Source organism: Trichoplusia ni, chromosome 2, assembly GCF_003590095.1.
Source record: "Trichoplusia ni isolate ovarian cell line Hi5 chromosome 2, tn1, whole genome shotgun sequence".
NCBI lineage: Eukaryota > Metazoa > Arthropoda > Insecta > Lepidoptera > Noctuidae > Trichoplusia > Trichoplusia ni.
In genome coordinates, this window is record NC_039479.1 from 2,662,913 (window position 1) to 2,682,428 (window position 19,516).

The 19,516-nt window shown below is 37.6% G+C and overlaps 2 protein-coding genes across 2 annotated transcripts; both read right to left on the reverse strand.

The window, feature by feature from the left end:
• Positions 1–9: 9 nt before the first annotated feature.
• On the reverse strand, positions 10–17,500 carry LOC113503321 (protein FAM91A1). Its single transcript, XM_026885183.1, has 19 exons — positions 17,256–17,500; positions 16,750–16,834; positions 16,153–16,260; positions 15,502–15,603; positions 14,872–15,053; positions 9,326–9,426; positions 8,997–9,174; positions 8,387–8,520; positions 7,835–7,937; positions 7,413–7,517; positions 7,139–7,225; positions 6,555–6,733; positions 6,135–6,301; positions 5,469–5,714; positions 4,790–4,936; positions 3,985–4,640; positions 3,582–3,685; positions 3,281–3,350; positions 10–3,071 (listed from the first exon to the last, which is right to left on the reverse strand). The coding sequence occupies exons 1-19, from the start codon at positions 17,325–17,327 to the stop codon at positions 2,961–2,963; spliced, it is 2,937 nt and encodes a 978-aa protein (XP_026740984.1). The 5' UTR covers positions 17,328–17,500; the 3' UTR covers positions 10–2,960.
• A 617-nt stretch (positions 17,501–18,117) lies between these two features.
• LOC113503337 (ATP-dependent (S)-NAD(P)H-hydrate dehydratase-like) lies at positions 18,118–19,420 on the reverse strand. Its single transcript, XM_026885207.1, has 2 exons — positions 19,041–19,420; positions 18,118–18,948 (listed from the first exon to the last, which is right to left on the reverse strand). Exons 1-2 carry the CDS (start codon positions 19,284–19,286, stop codon positions 18,208–18,210), a joined length of 987 nt encoding a protein of 328 aa, XP_026741008.1. The 5' UTR covers positions 19,287–19,420; the 3' UTR covers positions 18,118–18,207.
• Positions 19,421–19,516: the final 96 nt, after the last annotated feature.

Below are 19,516 nucleotides of genomic sequence, written 5' to 3' on the forward strand. Positions count from 1 at the left end.
AAAAACAAATTATTTACAAATACTTTATTTGTATCTTATATTAATAAAAACAGAAGTTAGCTATTAAACAAATTGATGTTGATTAATTCGTGATGAAACAAGCGCGAGGCTTTTATTAATGTGAAACCACATTTGACGATAATCATTTAAACAAAATAGCAAAGAACCAAAATGTCTTCTCTGTTCTTCTTCTAATTGACGGATTCATCTCGTGTGAGGCAAAAGGGACGGACACAGAGGCCGAGATACATAAACTAAACTTGGCAAATGCTGTACCTAAGTATTATCTTTTTATATCCAACTGACTTCTGTAAAACAGGTATCACCTAGCACAGGAGTCAAAGACTTCACACAAAAATGTACAAATTATTAATGGCAATAAATATTATTATTACCAGGCGTTGACCATAACCTCCTAAAATAAGGTTGTTGGAGTTGTGGGAGTGAGACAGCGGTTCACACCACGTAGAGCGCCATCTAGCTTCAACAACGACAACCCTCTTTACTACGTTAGAAACGATCAAAGGTAAAGCATTTGCCAAGTAATGTTTGAAACCCGGGCGTACTAGTAGCAAAATATATGGCCATTTTGTCAATGGTGGTACGACGTCACGTTGCCATTTTATTCATATAAAAATAATAATTTCAACTCATAACATAATATACTATTTATGTATCATAGATAATGGTAACATGAATAATGGTTTATACAACATACAAACTGTACAGTTAGCAACATAAGTGTATAATTATATGAATTTGCAAAACACAATACTTTTTTTATGATTCTGATGATTAAATGGGTAACGATTATATAGAATAGGATTGAGGAGGAATGACACGTAAGAATATGGTTTATACAGATACCATAGCATTGTGGATAACATTCATTCATACCAACAATTTAATCATAATCGCAAAACATGCTTATTGAACAATACTGTATGCTCTTTTTTAAACCTGACTGCAATCAACCACTTTTGTTGCTAACTTACAAAACACTGAGAAGATATACCCCAGATTATGCACAAGTACTTAGGAAGTAGAATAAAAATTTCGATAACCCCTACCATCAAAACTTCCAGATATTAGTACTTGGGTACTTATTGGCAGTAAGTTCAAACTTTAGACCATTTTCGTTATATCCGATACAATACTGGAGACTAACTGTACTTATTCGGCTCTGTTCATAGAAAATAACTGTTTTATATGGTGTGTTGTTAAAGTGAGATAGCGCATTACATGAAGTAGAATAGCATCTCACTCCCACATTACGGTATTTGACTAAATCTCAAAATATAAATCTATGTAGTCCGTTGGACAGATTTCCCAAAAATATTGAATAATTATTTTGAATTTAATCACATCGCTCAAAAGTAAAGGGGGATTAAAACCAGTTCAGATGTGAAATGTATGCGAGTAGGAGCTAAAAACAAAAACGTACATACTGGTAACTACTGGTAAGTGACGTCACACGAGATTTTAAATCACTGGATCTCCTTTATATTACGAGATAAAAAAAAAATACGTAATCAAGATTTTTCGGAAATCTGTCTTACACACAAAACAGTTTTTTTGTCAAATACCCTATTGTAACACACCAACGTGATTGTAAGCTTCAGAGCTAAACAAGGATAGGTTGTCCCTTAGTTTTTATTAGAAAATAATATTACACACATTTAAATCTCAATTTTTAAAATTGAAGTTTCCTAAACCAGTAAGTATATAAGTACATGTAACAATAAATAAATCTCTGATCCTTAATAATCAAATAACATACAATACTGACAATTTGCATAAAAAAAAAACAAAACAATTTAAAATAAAAAGTAAGTTGCACATAAGTTTTTAAAAATAGTAATTTTTAACAGTTACGTCAGAACGACAATTCATTTCTATATATTTATTTTTATATAATTTATTTCTATATTACATTTATAAGGTAAAAAAAATAGTTGATGTTATTTTACCTATTGTAATCAAATAAAAAGCTTAGACACAGCTTGGAAAGGATAATTACATAATTTATAAATAGGCAGACATATTCGTTTTGACTGTGTCTGTCAACATAGGGTTATACTAATAGAGAAATGCAATTTGGACAGTCAAATAAATAAATAATCCTTCGCATACTCTAATGATTAGAAAGTCTATCTCCCACAAGACGATACCTTAGGTAAACCTGTATCTTTATAGTTCTTAGCAGTCGTGGCTATGTCATGTTAAGTTTCATACTTAAAAGTGGCTCAAAATGAAGTTGTCTTTGAGTATGCAAGGAATATGATATTAATAAAGTATGTTTATCCGTGACATACTGTAAAATGAGTAAATTTAACGTTATTTTTTATATTATAACCGATGAGAATTTAATGCGAGGGTAGTTTTAGAATGTCAAATCATCTATGCTTTGAGCTAAACCCATGTGATAAAATCTTTTATAGTCTATGGCACTCACGAATAAAGTGGCTTTCTATCAGAGTTTAGAAGAAGATATAATGCCAGTCAGAACCGTCTAAAAGTAACAAATTATGAAGCAATTTATTTATTTACAAAATATTTAATATTTTACATTTAGGTGTTGCAGTAAACACTACTTTATGATAAATCATAATTGTAATATTTATATTAAAACAGAATTTGAAGCTGTTTACAGAAGTATTGTCAGTGGACATAACGGCATGTACTTTTTAAAACATACTCTGGCCTGGAGTTATGAAAAGATAGAATATTATTGTTTATATAGTGCAGAAAGACAAACGCGGCGAAATAAATTACTTAATAATACTCTGTGAATAAATCAACAATTATAACAGGTTTATTTTCTTTTTGCCCACTGGCAAAACCACGTTTAAAAATCAACATTCTACATAACGTCTAGTAAAGCTCAAATCCGGAACGACAAACATACATTTGTCTCTATCGCACTAATAGTAGATATGGCGTGTGCGAGCGAGACCGCATCACTTGCCGGTCCACTCGCTGATCCTACCGTTTTCAAACGCCAGGTTTTTCCTTGGTAACGGTACTAGGGTACCTCGTTTGACTATGCCCATGTCTTCGCCAGGATAATACTGAAACAAGTAGATAAATCCAAACGTTGAATCATGACTATCCAGACAAAAAAAGGTTTCATACTATTATTGCTTTCAAATAGTCCCACAGTGATGTGAGTGGGGCCTTCGCCCCCCTACCCCATTAATCAAAAACTCTTATAAAAAGTGCAATACATTTACGCGCAGTTATCGAAGTAATGTAAATCATAAGACAACAGCAGACTCACCTGACATTGTGAAACAAACTTCAATATGTCTGCTCTGATAAAGTCATTGTCCTCTTTCACTTTCTCCAGTCTGTAAGTAATTGAATAGTTTCATTTAGTGATAACAATACATAGGCAACCATTTTTTCCACCGGTTTCAAAAATGATGGATATCAAAAGCATACAAAGACGTAGGTTATCATGAAAAAGAATACCATAGAAATAGTATTTATATGAAATACTATCAGGTTTAGCTTATACACAGTGTATAAAAATATTTGTACGGCCAAAAGTGTCAAAGATAAGTACAATTCATACTCACAATTCAGGTTTAGCGATCCGATCCACTATACACTTGCAGGTCTTCTCGCATAACGCCTCGTCAAACAGTGGAATACCGAATTGGAGATCCAGTATCGTCCATCGCTGTTATACAAAAAAACATCAGTTTAAAATTAAGTTAGAACATGGAACAGCTGTTGTCTATAGGATAAATTGCTCAAACTTCCAGAACGTTGTAAGTTTTGCATTAAAAGACATAATATTGTATACCTTCCGTATATACATCTGTGCCAAATTATACCATGTTTTTCAATCATAAAGGATTAGCAGAGAAACATAAACATACTCTTTGATTTTTCTAATATTAGTGAGTTTTACAGTCTAATACAAAGTTTGTACATTATATGTGAAACAGTTTAAGAAAAAATAGTCTCCAAGCCTACCTCTGGCCTACAGGTCTCGTCGTCCGAAGCATTATGCGCGGTATCGACGCCGCTGTCGCCCTCCGCAGCCGACATCTCCGTCAGCTTGTCGCTCAACTGAGTGAACATCGATATCGACTCCTCAGCAGGACTCAACAGATCGTTCAACTGGTTGATCGACTGGCTCACCGATGGGTTGGCCGACTTATCGCCCTTTTTACTCAAGTTTTCACTACTCGCCGACATAGAATTTATTGCTACTAAGTCATCGGACATCGCGATCGATTCTTTGCTGGAGTTTTCTTTGGAATGTTTCTTGTTATCGCTTTTGAGGTCTTCGATGCTTGTCGAAGAGGAATGTATGGGGACTAGGTCGTCGCTGCAGGCTATGGACTCCTTGCTCTGCGCGTGTTTGCTAATGTCGTCTAAGGCTAGATTGTCGAGTTCGTCACACAGTAGTTGCCCGCACTCGGCGCTCGTGAAGCCGTTAGCTGGAGAACTGTTCTTGCTCTCTATGGTCGGAGTGACGGCGAAGTGAGACTCGATAGGCGACTGTAGCCTCGTCAGCGTCTTGGAGTACTCCTCTGTGTATTTTTCTGCAGACTCTGTCGATGACAGCGACACTTCGCTGATAGGTTTCGCCATGCCGCATATCTCTTTCTTCTTTCGAGTTTGAACTGGAATCATAAAAATAAATAAAATAATTCAAACTGGCAAAAATCTTGAAGTATACTCATTATCATACTTCATTTGGGACACAAGGTCGAAATAAGAAAGCGGTATAGTGTTGCTAATATTTGCTAGGTATAATGCCAATAGTGATTACCTAGCTGCACCGTAGCGGGCGGCCTGGCACAGCCCAGGTCGGGCACACCGATGTCTGCCAGCGTGACGTAGCCCACCGAGCGAGACAGCCGCAGCTGCTTCAGCAGGCGACGGAGACCCGCGTGTCGAGTCCACATGGCTTGCGATTCTGTTAAAGTGATTATAATGCTAAGTATGAAAATGTTGTTTAAAAACAGGACAAGACTAAGGGCTGTTTTTCAAACATGTTGAGTAGAGCATTTGAAAAATAGGCTAGCGGCAAAACAAATGGTTTTCCTGAGAACTCTTGCTTCAACAAACTTCAGTCAGCTTTAAAAGTCAACAACCACATGTGTGTCAGTTGTTTGAATAAAATAATGTAAAGTTAGTTTTCAGATCGTCTATTTTTGAGCGACTTCAAAAAAAGGAGGTTCTCATATGTATGCATGTTTGTGCGCGATTATCTCGTGTTTGGCTGAAGCAATTTAGATGCGGTTTTCGGGAATGTATTTGTTACATTCAGAAGAAGGTTTTAATGCTTTAACCGACTCAAAAAAGGAGGTTCTGAGTTAGACCTGTAAGTAGGTAGGTATGAATGTCTGATGATTTTTAGTTATTATTAGACAAAGTGTTATTTTAGAATGAATTCATCTACTTCTGAAGCTGGACGATATTACCATAAAGAAAATTGTATCCATTACCAGGACAGGGATCGGCCTCAGGCGGGAACATGAGATGTCGCAGCGGCGCGGGGCGGCGCACGCCGGCGGCCTGCAGCAGCACGGGCCCGCGGCGCGCGGCGCTGTTGGCGGCCGCCAGCGCCGGCGCCGCCGCCAGCGCGCCCGCCGCGCCGCCCGCCGCCTCCAGCGCCGCCTCCGCGCCCCACCAGCTCACCGCCACGCGCGAGTAGCCCAGCAGCAGCCGCGGCACCGAGCGCAGCTGGGTGCCTGGGCCATGCAAGCACTTATTATACTCAAATATATACATATTAAAGGTTTGTAGGCAAGAAAGGGATTCAAGAAATAATCAAACGTTTAGAGCCAATCTGACAATGCCCAAGTTTTTTTTAATCGACTTTTATTTAAGGTATTTTTTAATGTCAGTCCCATCGTGCTGAAGTTACATTGGGTAAGTATTTGGAGAAACAATACGTAATATTAGAACAGGCCGTCAACCGTTAACGCGGTAATGCGTCGAGCGTGAAAAGCTGAATGTTTTATTTGAGCGTGAAGGAATTACTAAATTAGTTTCGCAAATACACGTTCACAATACATGACGCTTTTTTGCATAAATTGACGTTTATTTACGTTTATTAACGTGCCTTCCCTATTGAAAGTAGGCATATCACATCTTCCAGTGTGACTCACCCTTGGTAAGCAGCAATGTGGGCGGCCCGTATCCAGCTACGTGGTACAGATAGAGTCGCATCCAGGGTGTGTGGGCCTCGGGCGGCGCGGGGCCCACGTGCGGCAGCGAGCCCGCCGCCAGCCCCGCGCGGGCCTCGCGACACAGCGGGGCCGTGGATATCGCCAATCTGCGGGGAAAATGATGAAAGACATAACCAGAGAGTGAAACAGACAGCAGAAAGTTTAGTTGAACCGAGACCTTGAAAATGTCCAGGTCTGGATTTATTGTGTAGACACTTTAAAACCGCGAATACTATGGTAGCATTTCGTGTAACTATTTGTTCGGATGTAGGATAAAGGCTAGTTGAGTATTGGTAATAGTTTTTACTTTCCAACGTAGGACAAAATCAGGGCTTTTTTAAGACTTAAGTGGTGACTGACTTGTACTTGGTGGCCAGCAGGCGCGCCCGGGCGGCGGCGCCCAGCGCGTGCAGCGCCTCGCAGCGCAGCAGGTCGAGCGGGCGCAGGCGCGGCCGCAGCGTGCGCAGCGCCACGCGCAGGCACGCCGCCGCCGCCAGGTAGCGCCGCGCCTCGCCCTCGATCTCGGGGTCCGCGACCACCTGGGTACAACATCAATACATTGGAACTGTACTATGTAGGGAATTCGCAAAAAAAACCATTAAAAACCTGTTTATTAACTTTCCCTCCCCATAAGGTACTTGGTACTAAGTCGACCAGATTTATTTTTAGGAAACAGGAATAGCTCTTTTCTGTGTTAACTGGAGAAATCTCATCGATTTACCACTTTGGGAAAGACTGACCAAACCCCTGGAACGCTTGTTTACTTGTGTCTGGGACTTCGGGTACGCAGTCTAAACTACGGAAATGAAAGTTGGATGGGGGTAGCTGTGGTAGTTTTGGAAGTCGACTGTCGGCAGCGAAATGATTACATACAGGCTAAAAAGTAAAATGTATAGTTCGAATGGTAGGCAGTATGACAAAATGTTTTAATATTAGGAACTAACCTTATCTAATTCCATAAGTAAACTGTCAAGACTCTCATCAGGCAGCTTGCCGACTTCGAATAACGTTACCGCATGACTTTTTAAATCCTGAAATAACAGTTAGTATTACAAAATCATATATTTTGTTGTAATAACTCCAAAAAATTTATTTGGACTAACCATATACCAGAGACAAATAGGCAGTTTTCTTTTACATATGCAGAATATATTGCTGTCTTTTTTCAAAACAAAAAAAGTTTATTAAACATTTCTCCGTAATAAGAGGCTTACGTACCGGCGACAGGTTCCCCATCATAAGATAAGCTGCTAACGTAGAGTCGAACAGCACCGCGACTCTCCGGCCGCCGTTACTTGCCGCTTCGGACATCTCTTCTGGGCTCTGTAATATAATTAATAAATCATCTATGTGTAAATTAATACGTGAAGGAAAACTATGTAGAACTTAAGGAAGTTTATTGTTGAAACCTGTAGTCTAATCGAGCATATCCATTTTTAATATTTGTGTCTATGATAAATGTGCACAAGATGTTATTCCCAAGGTTATTACAGTTATGATTGTGGATTAATGGATTTACTTAGAATGCCGAATTTTCAATGAAATACATTGTAATTATGGAAGTATATAGCCTTTGACAATATAGGAACTTAATAATGTGCAAAACTAAGGTCGACGTATAATTCTTAGTTTTGCATTACCTGTTTAGAAGTTGATGGCGTCTGCTTCAAGATAACCGGTTCCATTTGTAACGCATCGTCATCCATGGCAGGGTCGAAAGTCAGAGGAGATATTTGTCGGTATCTGATAACAAAAATAAGACTCCGTGAAAATCTCAAGGCCATAAGAACTTCCAAAAGTCGACAGGAAAATGGACGAAGTGTGAGCAGAGACCCTCAAACCTGGCTAAGACTAACGTTACGTGGTGTAACATGGTACATGGTACACGTTGAACAATTACGCAGTCAGTACATATGTAATTCTAATGGGAAACCAGCGAACAACGAGCCGCTCGAAACTTGCTGTGAGTAGTGTACTCGGAGAAAGACTTTTAGGTGAATGATTTCAGTTAGTTGGGACGCATCGAAGGAACAATTGATAGATTTTAGAACGGGAGATCCTGCTGGATGCAAACTATATGTATAAAAAAATATTCCAGCCGTAAGTCTCACAGTTAAACACAGGCCTCTTTCCGTAAAAGTAAAGCATAGATCACCACACTTGCTCTAGTAAGAAATAATTGTATTACTTACGGCGGATGGTTATGCGTGGTGACGGCGTCCCTCCAGGAGGGGTGCTGCGGCGCCACTGGCGGCGGCTGCATGTTGTTGGCGAAGCCCAGCCGGCAGTACAGCGACACTGCCTGCTTCACCAGCTCACACTCCACCTGACACAAATACTTGTTTTATTCAGGACTCTTCACAAGACCATAAGTACGGCAGAGATGATTATGTAAGTTGCAAAACAATCTCGCAGTCAATTCAGTTGTAAATAATGTAAGATTCATAGATTTTAAAAATCTAGGAAGCCACGTTTCTAAATGTCAATACATAAAAAAAATATCAATATCGGTCCAGCCATTTTTGCTGTTGTAAATTGCATTGTCAACGAGTTTCATGATTGCGCATTTTCAGATGTTTGTTCATCGACAAACAAACACAGAAATAAGAAAGTGAGTGTATCAAAACGTGAACGGGAAAATAATATTAGCTCGAAGCTTTTTTACTGCATAACCGTTGTTGCCTTTGTTACGCAAGACCCTAACGCGTTATTCTCGAACTCTGGGCTATGCACTTAGTTTCTTAGCCTACAATGCAAAATAAACTTTACACAACTAACAATAAAGTTCATATTCGTACTAACCTGCAACACGGCAGCTAGATCAGCCACGCTGGTATGCTCGTCTATAGATACGAACACTTTATACAGGAGTGTCTCGAAGTAGTCGCCAGCGATGCGGTTCATCACGAACCCTTTGAGGGGAGGTACCGATACCTTGTCTGCGGCTGTGATTGGCACGTCCAGGTAGATTAGGCCGCGTCTAAACATAGATGGGCATAATTAATTTTTTATTATGTAGGTAGCAGTTTTTTCTTAAGGTCTTGTTAATACAGATAGTTGAAACGTAGTAACCACAGACCTGACAACGTAGCTAATGTTTATTAATTAACTTAATAATTAGTAAATCATACCTGTACAAAGTCTTGACGACATGGTAGTCTAGCGTGCCGGCGGTCTGCGAGCCGCGGTCGATTAGCAAGTCAATCACCGCTCTCTCGCTATCGCTCAGAGGCTGCCGTACAAACAAGCGTCACACCAATCAAAACACTGAATTATTACTTTATTAACGATCACGTGAATTACATTGATAGCTATTTATGTGATAACGATCTTCTCAAGCATATTTTATGGGGATAGCCCGACTGGTTTCTGACCTAACCGGAGGCCTTAATGAGGGGATGCGGCGGTACTCTTACCAGTCCAAATCGCGACTCCGTAGAACTCTTTCTAAGGTTACTGAGATGGTTCGAGTCTTATCTCAGTATGAATCGATTAATCACATATTAGTATATGTATGTAAAGATTGTAGAGTATATCTTTGGTGCTTTGTAGTATTAAGTGAGTTAGTGTCACGACTTGCAGATGTGTCGTTGTGTCGAACCTATGTCGTTGACCTCTGTGAAGGAAACATCTGTGCAAGTTTGCTCCGTAAATAAACTGTTAAAATTCGTGTCTAAAGTTGTTCTCTAAAGTTGTGTGTATATAATTCACAAAGCTGTTGTAGTGACGATTCTAGAGGTGAAATCAAAATTCAATTCCAACCAGTAATTTCGAAGATATAAGCAATAATATTTCAAAATTATTTGTTAACCGTCTTGAACCCTGACCTACGACAACCCGCGCGACGCCCGCTGCTCCACTGACTCATCGCTACCGGCCAGCGCTGTGTGCGCGGCATTGCAATATCAACGTTCTGCGGACTGCACTACGATGGCAAGTCGGACGGCACCGTGCGCGGGCTGCCGCGCCGAGGTGAGCGAAGACGGCCCGTATATGAAATGTGCAAAATGTAAGCAGATTTTTGATATTATTTGTGCAAACATTACTACTGATGTGTTTAAAAATATGTCTGTGGAATTAAAGATGTCTTGGATATGTGGAGAATGTCGCTGTAGGCAACCAAAACGAGATAATTCTCATACTCCAGTGCGGCCACACGTTACGCAGGATCTAAATATCACCTCTACTGCTTCGTGCCTTGACGTATCCATGCAGACTTCCGAGAACGTGACTGTACGAACTAAGCCGCGATACGCCCAAACTACTATGGGAAGCACAGGCGAAAGTATTACAGGAAATGATTTAAAAGATTCCGTTGTGCGTGAATTAAAAAACCTGCAAATGGAGTTCGAAACACAGCTAATAAGCAAAATTAATACACTGCTTATTGAACAATTTTTGGCGTTCAAAACTGAATTCATGGATAGGGTTAATTTGATAACGAACAAGGTTTTACAATTAGAAAAACACTACATATCGAGCATTAATAAGGCTTGCGAACCGGCGCCAATATCCAAAACCTTGATAACTAGCGGTACTCAAACCAGTCCAACCTTTGAAAATATACCCACTTCACAAAATAAGCCTCCGAAGCGGAAATCTCAACCTCAACCAAACATCGAACATCTCGGTACTGATAAGGATCAGTCTGCGTATACTGTCCCCAGCACAAATAACGTCTCATCTGTGGCTCCTGTTCTCAGTGCTCAAAAGATGATGCAGGCAGAATCTTCCGAATCTTCCATCTCTTTAAGTAATAGCCAGGACTGTGAGCGGATTGATAAAGACAACTGGCAAGAAGTATCACGCAAACGGGCACGACCCTCACTTCCCGGGTTGCTCCGAGGTACCGCTGCGCCTGGTTCTACGATGTTGCATGCTGCTGAAAGGCGAAGATACCTGCACCTATACTACGTACTAGAAGGCACCACAGTAGAGCAAGTACGCGAACATCTTAACTCAATATGTGGGAACGACAAATGCACGGTTGAAAAACTGAAATCACGTGGGCATTATGCGTCGTTCAAACTCGGAGTTCCATTGAAGCAGGCCGAAAATATAATGTCATCTGAAAACTGGGCTGAAGACATCTGCATTAAACCCTGGCGGCAGAACTTTCGCGCCAAAGACAATAACGATCAAGCGTCAACCGCGATTCCATGAAATGCAAATATGCTACCAAAATGTTCGTGGCCTAAGAACAAAAACTAATATGTTTCTTAATAATGTTATGGAAAGTGAATATGATATTATAGCATTAACTGAGACCTTCCTTACGAGTTCAGTGTCTAATGGTGAACTTTTTCCTCCGGGTTTTCATGTGGTTCGTAAAGACAGACCAGGTGATTGTGGATGGGGAGGAGTTCTACTCGCGATTCGTGATCGTTATAATGTTAAAATAGTTACGGATATTGTTAGTATGACTGATGACAAAGAATTAATATTTGCAATTGTGACATTTAAAAATATAAAATTTTTATGTTGTGTCGTATATCTGCCACCAAATTATAAGGATGAGCAATATTTGAATGTTTTGACATGTATAGAAAATGTGATTTGTACTTATCCCGACCTGAATGTTCTAATCCTAGGTGACTTTAATTTAAACTCTTGCAGTACCAATATAAAGACTACTTTTGACTTTTTTTGTGAATTCTGCTCGCTTAAGCAATATAACACAGTCTTGAATTATCGCGGTGGTATGCTAGATCTGGTGCTGGGCAATTTTGAACCTAAACAGATAGTGGTATCTCTCAGTGAAGATCCTCTGGTAAATATCGATCAGTACCATCCTATGCTCGATATAATTATTACATTTCCGGGCTTTTGGATATCATCGAGGGTGTCATCTCCGCAACAAGAGACACCTCGCTCGAATACCAATACAGATTGGAACTGGCGTAAGGCGGATTTTCAAGGTCTATATAGGACTTTGATTGAAATAGACTGGTCGGACTTGTTAAGAATAAGCGATATTAACTGTGCTGTACAGATGTTCTACGATAAGCTATACGAAATTATAAATCTGTTTGTGCCTATTAAAAAACAATTGTCAGACAATCAGCGATACATATATCCAAAATGGTACAACGTAGAAATAATAAAAAATATACAAAACAAACACTTTCATCATAAGCGATTCAAAAAAGAGGGCAAAGAATTTAACAAGGCTATGTTTATATATTATAGAGAGAAGGTTAAGAAATTGATTGACTGCGAATACCGGAAATATATGACTGTATTACAAAAAAATATCATTGACGATCCAGTGCAATTCTGGAAATATGTAAAGGAGAAGAAAAACGATAGAAGGTACATAGATACATATATATATGAAAATACTGAAGTGACAGATCAAGCCGCAGCCGATGCCTTTGCTAAATATTTTGCGTCCGTTTTCCATGCAGAGAAACCCGAGCTAAACCCGGATACTGCTGCAAAAGCTGCATATGCACATATACATCGAGATGTGGCCTCCGTTTCCATCACGACAGTAGATGAAAATGATCTGAAGAAGGCAGTGAGACGCCTTAAGCCAAGATCGGCTGGGGGGCCGGATGGCATTCCTGTCTTCTTAGTTAAGGACTGTATATCAGTTCTTGGGCGGCCACTTCTGTATTTGTATAATCTTTCATTGACCCAGTCAAGATATCCTGAGATCTGGAAGCTATCTCGAGTCTCTCCTGTTCCTAAAGGAGACGGAGGCACACATGTTACTTCTTTCAGACCTATAGCTGTCCTATCCGTTTTTGGTAAGATCTTTGAAGCAATTCTAAGTGATTCCATCAAGCGCCAAATCGGTCACCAGCTGCATAATGATCAACATGGGTTTCGTACAGCTCGCTCCACCACCACCAACTTGGTCGCGCATGTAGACTATATCTGCTCACAAATGGATAAGCGAAGGCAAGTTGATGCGGCTTACTTTGACTTCCAGAAAGCCTTCGACCTAGTGGATAACGATATGCTATTGAAAAAGTTGGCGATTGTTGGATTCGTACCAAAGCTCCTCAATTTTTTTTCTTGTTACCTTAATAATCGACGTCAATATGTGCGGCTCAATGGATATAACTCTGGAGACTACTTTACTAGGTCAGGAGTGAGTCAAGGTAGTACGTTAGGACCTTTGCTATTCGTGATATTTATCAACGATTTACCAGATGTTGTTTTGACTTCAGAGTGTCTCCTATTTGCGGATGACCTAAAACTAACTCTGGGTATTGAAACTGAGGCTGATGCCGTGACATTACAGAGAGATATTGATGCTGTGTCTATATGGAGTCAAGAAAACCACCTTCCGTTCAATAATCTCAAATGTAAAATAATAACGTTCACGCGAAAATCACAGCCCATTATTGTTAATTATAAGTTGACTGACGCTCCTTTGGAAAGAGTTAAAGAGATTAGGGACTTAGGATTACTATTAGATTGCAAATTAGACTTTCACACGCACATCAACAAAATTTGTAAGTCAGCGCACAAAATGTTAGGGTTTGTCATAAGGACTGCGTCACAGTTTGATAATACACGGGTCGCAAAAGTATTGTACAATGCCTATGTGCGCAGTAAACTCGAGTACGGTGCAGTTATCTGGAATCCTTATGAAGAGAAATACGTTCTAATGATTGAAAAAATACAACGTAAATTTGCTCGATGGATTTATAAGAAACAGTACGGATACTATCCCTACTTATACCCTTCCTTATTCGTGTCTGGTATGGTGGACATTGAAACGTTGAAATTTAGAAGGGCAATGTCTCAAGTCATGCAATATCTGTCCATAATTCACAATAGGATTGATAGTCCCCAAATACTAGAGCGTGTCCGCATCTTAGTCCCTGGGAACGTGTCGGCAAACTCACAGGGACAGGTGGCGCCTCGGCGCCGCCCGCGACTGCTGGAGCCCCCCCGCGCACGTACCGAGCGCGCTCGTCAAGCGCCCACCAACCGCGCACTCCGATTTATTGGGGACATACTTGCACAGCACCACGAGCTAGACTTATTTGCCGATGGATTAGGACATTTGTGTAAAGAATTTCAAATAATTTTAAATAAATTGTAGCCATCAAATTGACATAATATTGTTAGTTATCATAATTAACTGTAATTAATTATTATTTTAATTGCTAGCTGCGTTTTGTTTTTCTTATTTTTTTTTTTTTTTTTTTTTTTATTATTATTGCTATTTTATTTTAATATTAATGTTATTTATGGACTCAGATTGTATTTTTTTTTCCTATGATATTATTGATCAATTTTTAATTATGATTATTCTGCTCATTCCTGACATTGTTAAATAATTTTGCATTGTTAAATATAATGACGAGGATGTGTAACACCGAACTATTAATCTTATAAGCGTTTTGGATGTGTCATCTGTTAGCTTGTAAGATGAAATGAAATGAAATAAATAAATGTGAATGCTACAATAATGTATTATGTTTTTACAGTTGGAGGTTAATAGATGAGTTACATTTGTATGAGGTCTTTTCTCAAGTTATTACTTAATATATTTTTTCACCTAGTGTAAAATACAGTAGTTCCAAACCGGGAGCACAATTTTCCAAGCAATTGATATCAAATCATTTGCATCAAAACGGATTTTCAAACAAATCATCAAAAACTACACAAACCAAATGAACCTCAAATTCCATGCTCATGTCAAAGTCGAGATTACCTTAACATCGTCTTCCAGTACGTATCCGAGCTCGACCCGCCACCACGGCTGCATGGGTATGTTGAGCGGGACGCGCGGCAGTAACGCTCGGATCGCCTTGGCCCGCCCGCGCCGACCCAGCGACCGGGACTTCGCTACAAGTTCTAGGTACTCGTTACGACCTATACCTAGTAGCCTGAGACCTAGAAATAGAAGAAAATCTATAATGATAGTTGTTAAGAGCTATATTTTTGTCCTTTTCTCGTTTATTGGGAGAAAAGTATTGTATGTATTGTATGTAATTTACCTGTAGATATTTTTAGCATACATCACAGTATCTGTCTATATTAATAAAATAAACATTACAAATGAAGTGCTACAAATGTGAAGTGCATGTATAGTTATAGTATTTTCAAGCTAAAGAGTTTGTTTGTTTAAACGCGCTAACCTAAGGAAGTACTGGTATGACATTAAAAAATCAGTAGTATTTAGCCTATACTTTCAAGAAGGAGAGCAGTAATTAAATATGTTACAAACAGGGAGAAGATGCTTTACTTCTAAATATATTCATCCGATTTTTTTAAACTTATATCTTCATTTTACGCGAGCAAAATTTAGTTTTAAGATAAAGCCAAAAGCGAAAGTACTTACAGTCAGCTGCGGTAAAATTCGGCATCGTATCGTAGCTCTTCTCAAGCTCAATGAGTAGAGCCACCACCTCCACATAGTAAATGAAAGGAGTTATCCTTAAACCTATAAAAAAAAACATAAGCAATATTATTTAATAAAAATGTCGTGATAAAACGTCGTAAATGTTTTAATAAAAATCTCAACTCTGTAAATCTATTAAGTTTTAATTTAACTAATTAATTGTTCCGCTAATGATAAGATAGCTTAACCTTTAAGTAGAATTATCACAATCATGTTTATTTATGTTAAAATATATTAAACAAATTTTAGGAAAATAGTTATAAATATAATTCATTTTAGATTTAGCACATTGGACCTGAGTCTTCTTGTATGACTTTAAAAAAGGCCAGGTCTCTTTCATGAAGCTTTTCAATGAATGAAAAGAGTTGTTTACCAATGTTTACAATGTAAACAGATTACAAGACACAAAAAAAAAAGTGTTCAAGTAGCAAAGTAAAGAAAATAAAATTTCGTAAAAGTTATTAGATAGCTTTGATAAGTGTTAACAAATTATGTCCAAATCCTCCACCAAAGGATAAATGCAACAACCAATTATAGGACTACAATAGGAAAAAAATAATAATTTAAATGACTAATAACATTATTTTTTACCTTTAACAATCATGTCAGCTAGGTGATAGGGGTAGAGCATGAGCCTCTGTATGCTGTTCTGAATAAGCGTCTCATAATATTTCTTCTCATCTTTCCGGACTGTTCTCACTACAAATTAATACTTTAAGATTAGAATTGAAAACCATAATAGCAAACATAAAGTGACAAATATTTTTTTATATGAAAAAACAGAAGGTGCTGTGAATGGATAATATTTGCTATTAGATACAAATAAAAGGAATTGCAGACCATAGAATGAATCGTTTCCTTGTTTTTCTTGTACTTAATTTCTAATAAATGTTATTAAATTATTTTTTTAACCATTGCAGAATGTCTGCCTTAAATTCCTTCTTCTTATTTTCATACTTCAAGATTTTCAGTTTTTAATTAGTTTTTTTTTTTTATTTGAGAAAAGAAAGGTTTTAGAAAGCTTTGTTGCTGGAATATTTGTTTATGTACTTCAAAACCTTAGACCCTGAATAAGAACAACTTAATATTAATTATTCTCTAATGTTTATTTGTACTATTTCTGTCCCATACAGTCATATAGCTAATATTTAAATTGTAAATTACTTGGTAAACCTGTGAGTAACTCACCTAGACTGCCTCTGTACCTCAGTTGATTTTTAATACTGAATTCAAATATGTATCTCTCATATTCCTTTGGAGAATCACCCAACAACTGAAACCATTTATATTTATTGGTACTTTAGTAATAATAGATGCATTCATTTACTTACAGTTGTATATTTCTAGACCTAATTTGCAATACTTAAATTATACTTATTCTATTATATTTATGCATATTAGAATTTTAGCAGTAGTATTCGGATCTCAGTAAATTGTCTTGCTTTATGCCTAACATGAATTTTAATGCAATTATGTAAATGTAAATATGACAAAATACTTTCAATTTAACCATTATTTACATACTTTTTACAAAAATACTTATCGCCAATAAAAGTACCAATTCATGTGGCAGGCTTACACGGTAATCGTGACATTATCCATATTCATTAGATACATCCTCATTACCAAAGATAAACATAATTAGAGGAGATATTATAAAACAATAACACTACATACGTAGGTGTCCGAGTTACCTTTTTTACCGTCGCAGGCAATACCGACCACTGTATCTTTTTCCTGATACATTCCTCAATTTCGTCTTCCATGGTTCTATGACCATATAATCAACGATTGGATAATTTCATTGATATCATATAACTTATTACGGCCTTGGATAAATGGACAAATTAAACAGACACACTGCACATTCACATTCACAAAATATTTTTGATAAGCAAAAGCAAATTTAGCAATCCGTTCAGAAAAATTATTAATTGAACATTAGATGAAGGACATTTTTACTGTAATAAAATTAGATAAGGAAAATGTTATTTATTTTCTCATTTACTTTTTGGTAGGAAATTTCATTTTGAAATACATTTTGACAAATAAATCTGAACAAAATAATAGTTACAAAAATCAGGTGATTTAATTTCTGAACGTAAATGTTTGCTGACAAAAAAAAAAATTGCCATTATGCAAAAATAAATGCCAACACAAATCAAAATTGAATGAAATTTGACCTTTCGCTATTGTTCTTCAAAAACGCTCATATAGTTATATATGCATGTTTGTTTTTCAATTTGCAAATTGTTAATAGGCTTTACTTTCGTTCAACGTTTTAACTCCAGTAAGAAGTTTAATCGTACAATAATTGAACTTGAATAAAATTGTAATGCATTCAGCTTAACATAAATTGTTCGTAACGATAACTTATCGTTTTTATAGGCGGCGGATACTGCTGGCCATGTTTAAATGAAAACGATTATTTAGGTTGGTCATTTCTAGAGCTTTGAAATGAACTGTTTTAGGGAATCACATTTACTATTGACATTTTTAGTATGTGCTAAACTTTATGCCAAGTTTTTAGATTGTTTGGAACAATAAAAAACGATATAAAACTTTCACGATGTATTTAAATGCATTTTTTTGTTGTTTCGTTGCTGTTATTTCATTGTATAAAAAATCCTTATAGCTATCTAATCCCTAAATCCAAAAGAATGTCGAATCGAATGCTGAATGAATTTCGTTGATCATATCTGACGCTAACATGCCTCGACCATTACGAGCGTAGGCTTTATAATTAGTCAATCTCGTTATTTTAGCAGCAGCGTATGCGGCGACGCTTTGGGCTAGTTGCGGGTGGCTTTCATTCTTACAAAGGTCACTCTTTAATGCCCAGTTATAAAATGTTCCTAAAGCTCCGGATAATATGTCTCCTTGTCCACCAACTCTTCGGCCAGAACCTCCACCAGTTGCGGCCCAACTATAAGAAGGTGTATTCGCAAAAAGATGATCCTTTTCACCTTTTACCAAGACCGATACGCATTTTCCCCAGTAACTATACCAGTTAGTATCATTTTTTGATACAGCTTCCATTAATCTAGTAGCTTCTCGTGAATTTGGTGTCATAATCGCTCCTGGACAAGGATAATCCTTTAATATCGATATATTTTTTGTGATTGCAAAAAGTCCATCAGCGTCTATTACCAAAGGTTTTCCCAAGCTTTTACAGTCCTGAATTATGTCGTAAATCAAATGTAATGTATCACTTTCTCTCCCTAAACCAGGACCGATAATAATAGCATCCATTTTTGGAAGCAACGATCTTATTCTCGAAGAATATTTAGCACTCAAAAACGGGTAAACGATAAGATCAGGACTGTAAGCCTTAATGACTGGAGCGGCAGTATCCGTAGTTATTACGTACACCAAATCGGCTCCGACCTAAAAGCAAAAATTTAATGTATCATTATATTGTTATGGAGACAATTAAAAGTTCATTGACCATTTTAATGTTTATTAGTACTTTTACATACCTTTAAAGCTGTTATGGCTGAAAAATAAGGCGCTCCCGTATATTCAATTGAACCGCCAATAACTCCTATTTTGCCCGAGTCTCCTTTCATCTTCCCACCAAGCTCGGGTACTATTGTTCTACTCAAAAGTCTAAAAGTGTTTGGCTGTAATTTAGTGTCTAAAAAATTACACTTTTCGTCAATTTCCATACCATTTGTAAAAAGGAACGCTAAATAGTATGTAACATATAGTAAATATTTCTTCATGTTGTAAATACAAATGAATCACACAATTCACTTGTAATTGCGAAACCCCAACTTTATGTAACGTCCAACTACTATAATGTAATCACTACGTTTAACTATGTTATCAAACAGTTCAACTACTTTTATACCTACCATGTCTTTTGTTTTTATAAATCACAGGTTAAGCAGAATCTGTAAAATGAATAGGTGAAGGTCAAATTTATAAATCGACAAAGTAATTATCGCATCAG

What these genes read in the sequence shown, in the direction of transcription:
- LOC113503337 (XM_026885207.1), bottom strand. Translation starts at nt 19,286, where the DNA reads ATGAAGAAATATTTACTATATGTTACATACTATTTAGCGTTCCTTTTT. An exon ending in CAGCCATAACAGCTTTAAAG is followed by an intron (nt 18,949 to 19,040) that starts GTATGTAAAAGT and finishes TTTTGCTTTTAG; the next exon opens with GTCGGAGCCGATTTGGTGTA.
- LOC113503321 (XM_026885183.1), bottom strand. Translation starts at nt 17,327, where the DNA reads ATGGAAGACGAAATTGAGGAATGTATCAGGAAAAAGATACAGTGGTCG. An exon ending in GAATTTTACCGCAGCTGACT is followed by an intron (nt 15,054 to 15,501) that starts GTAAGTACTTTC and finishes TTCTATTTCTAG; the next exon opens with GTCTCAGGCTACTAGGTATA. An exon ending in ACCACGCATAACCATCCGCC is followed by an intron (nt 7,938 to 8,386) that starts GTAAGTAATACA and finishes TTTTGTTATCAG; the next exon opens with ATACCGACAAATATCTCCTC.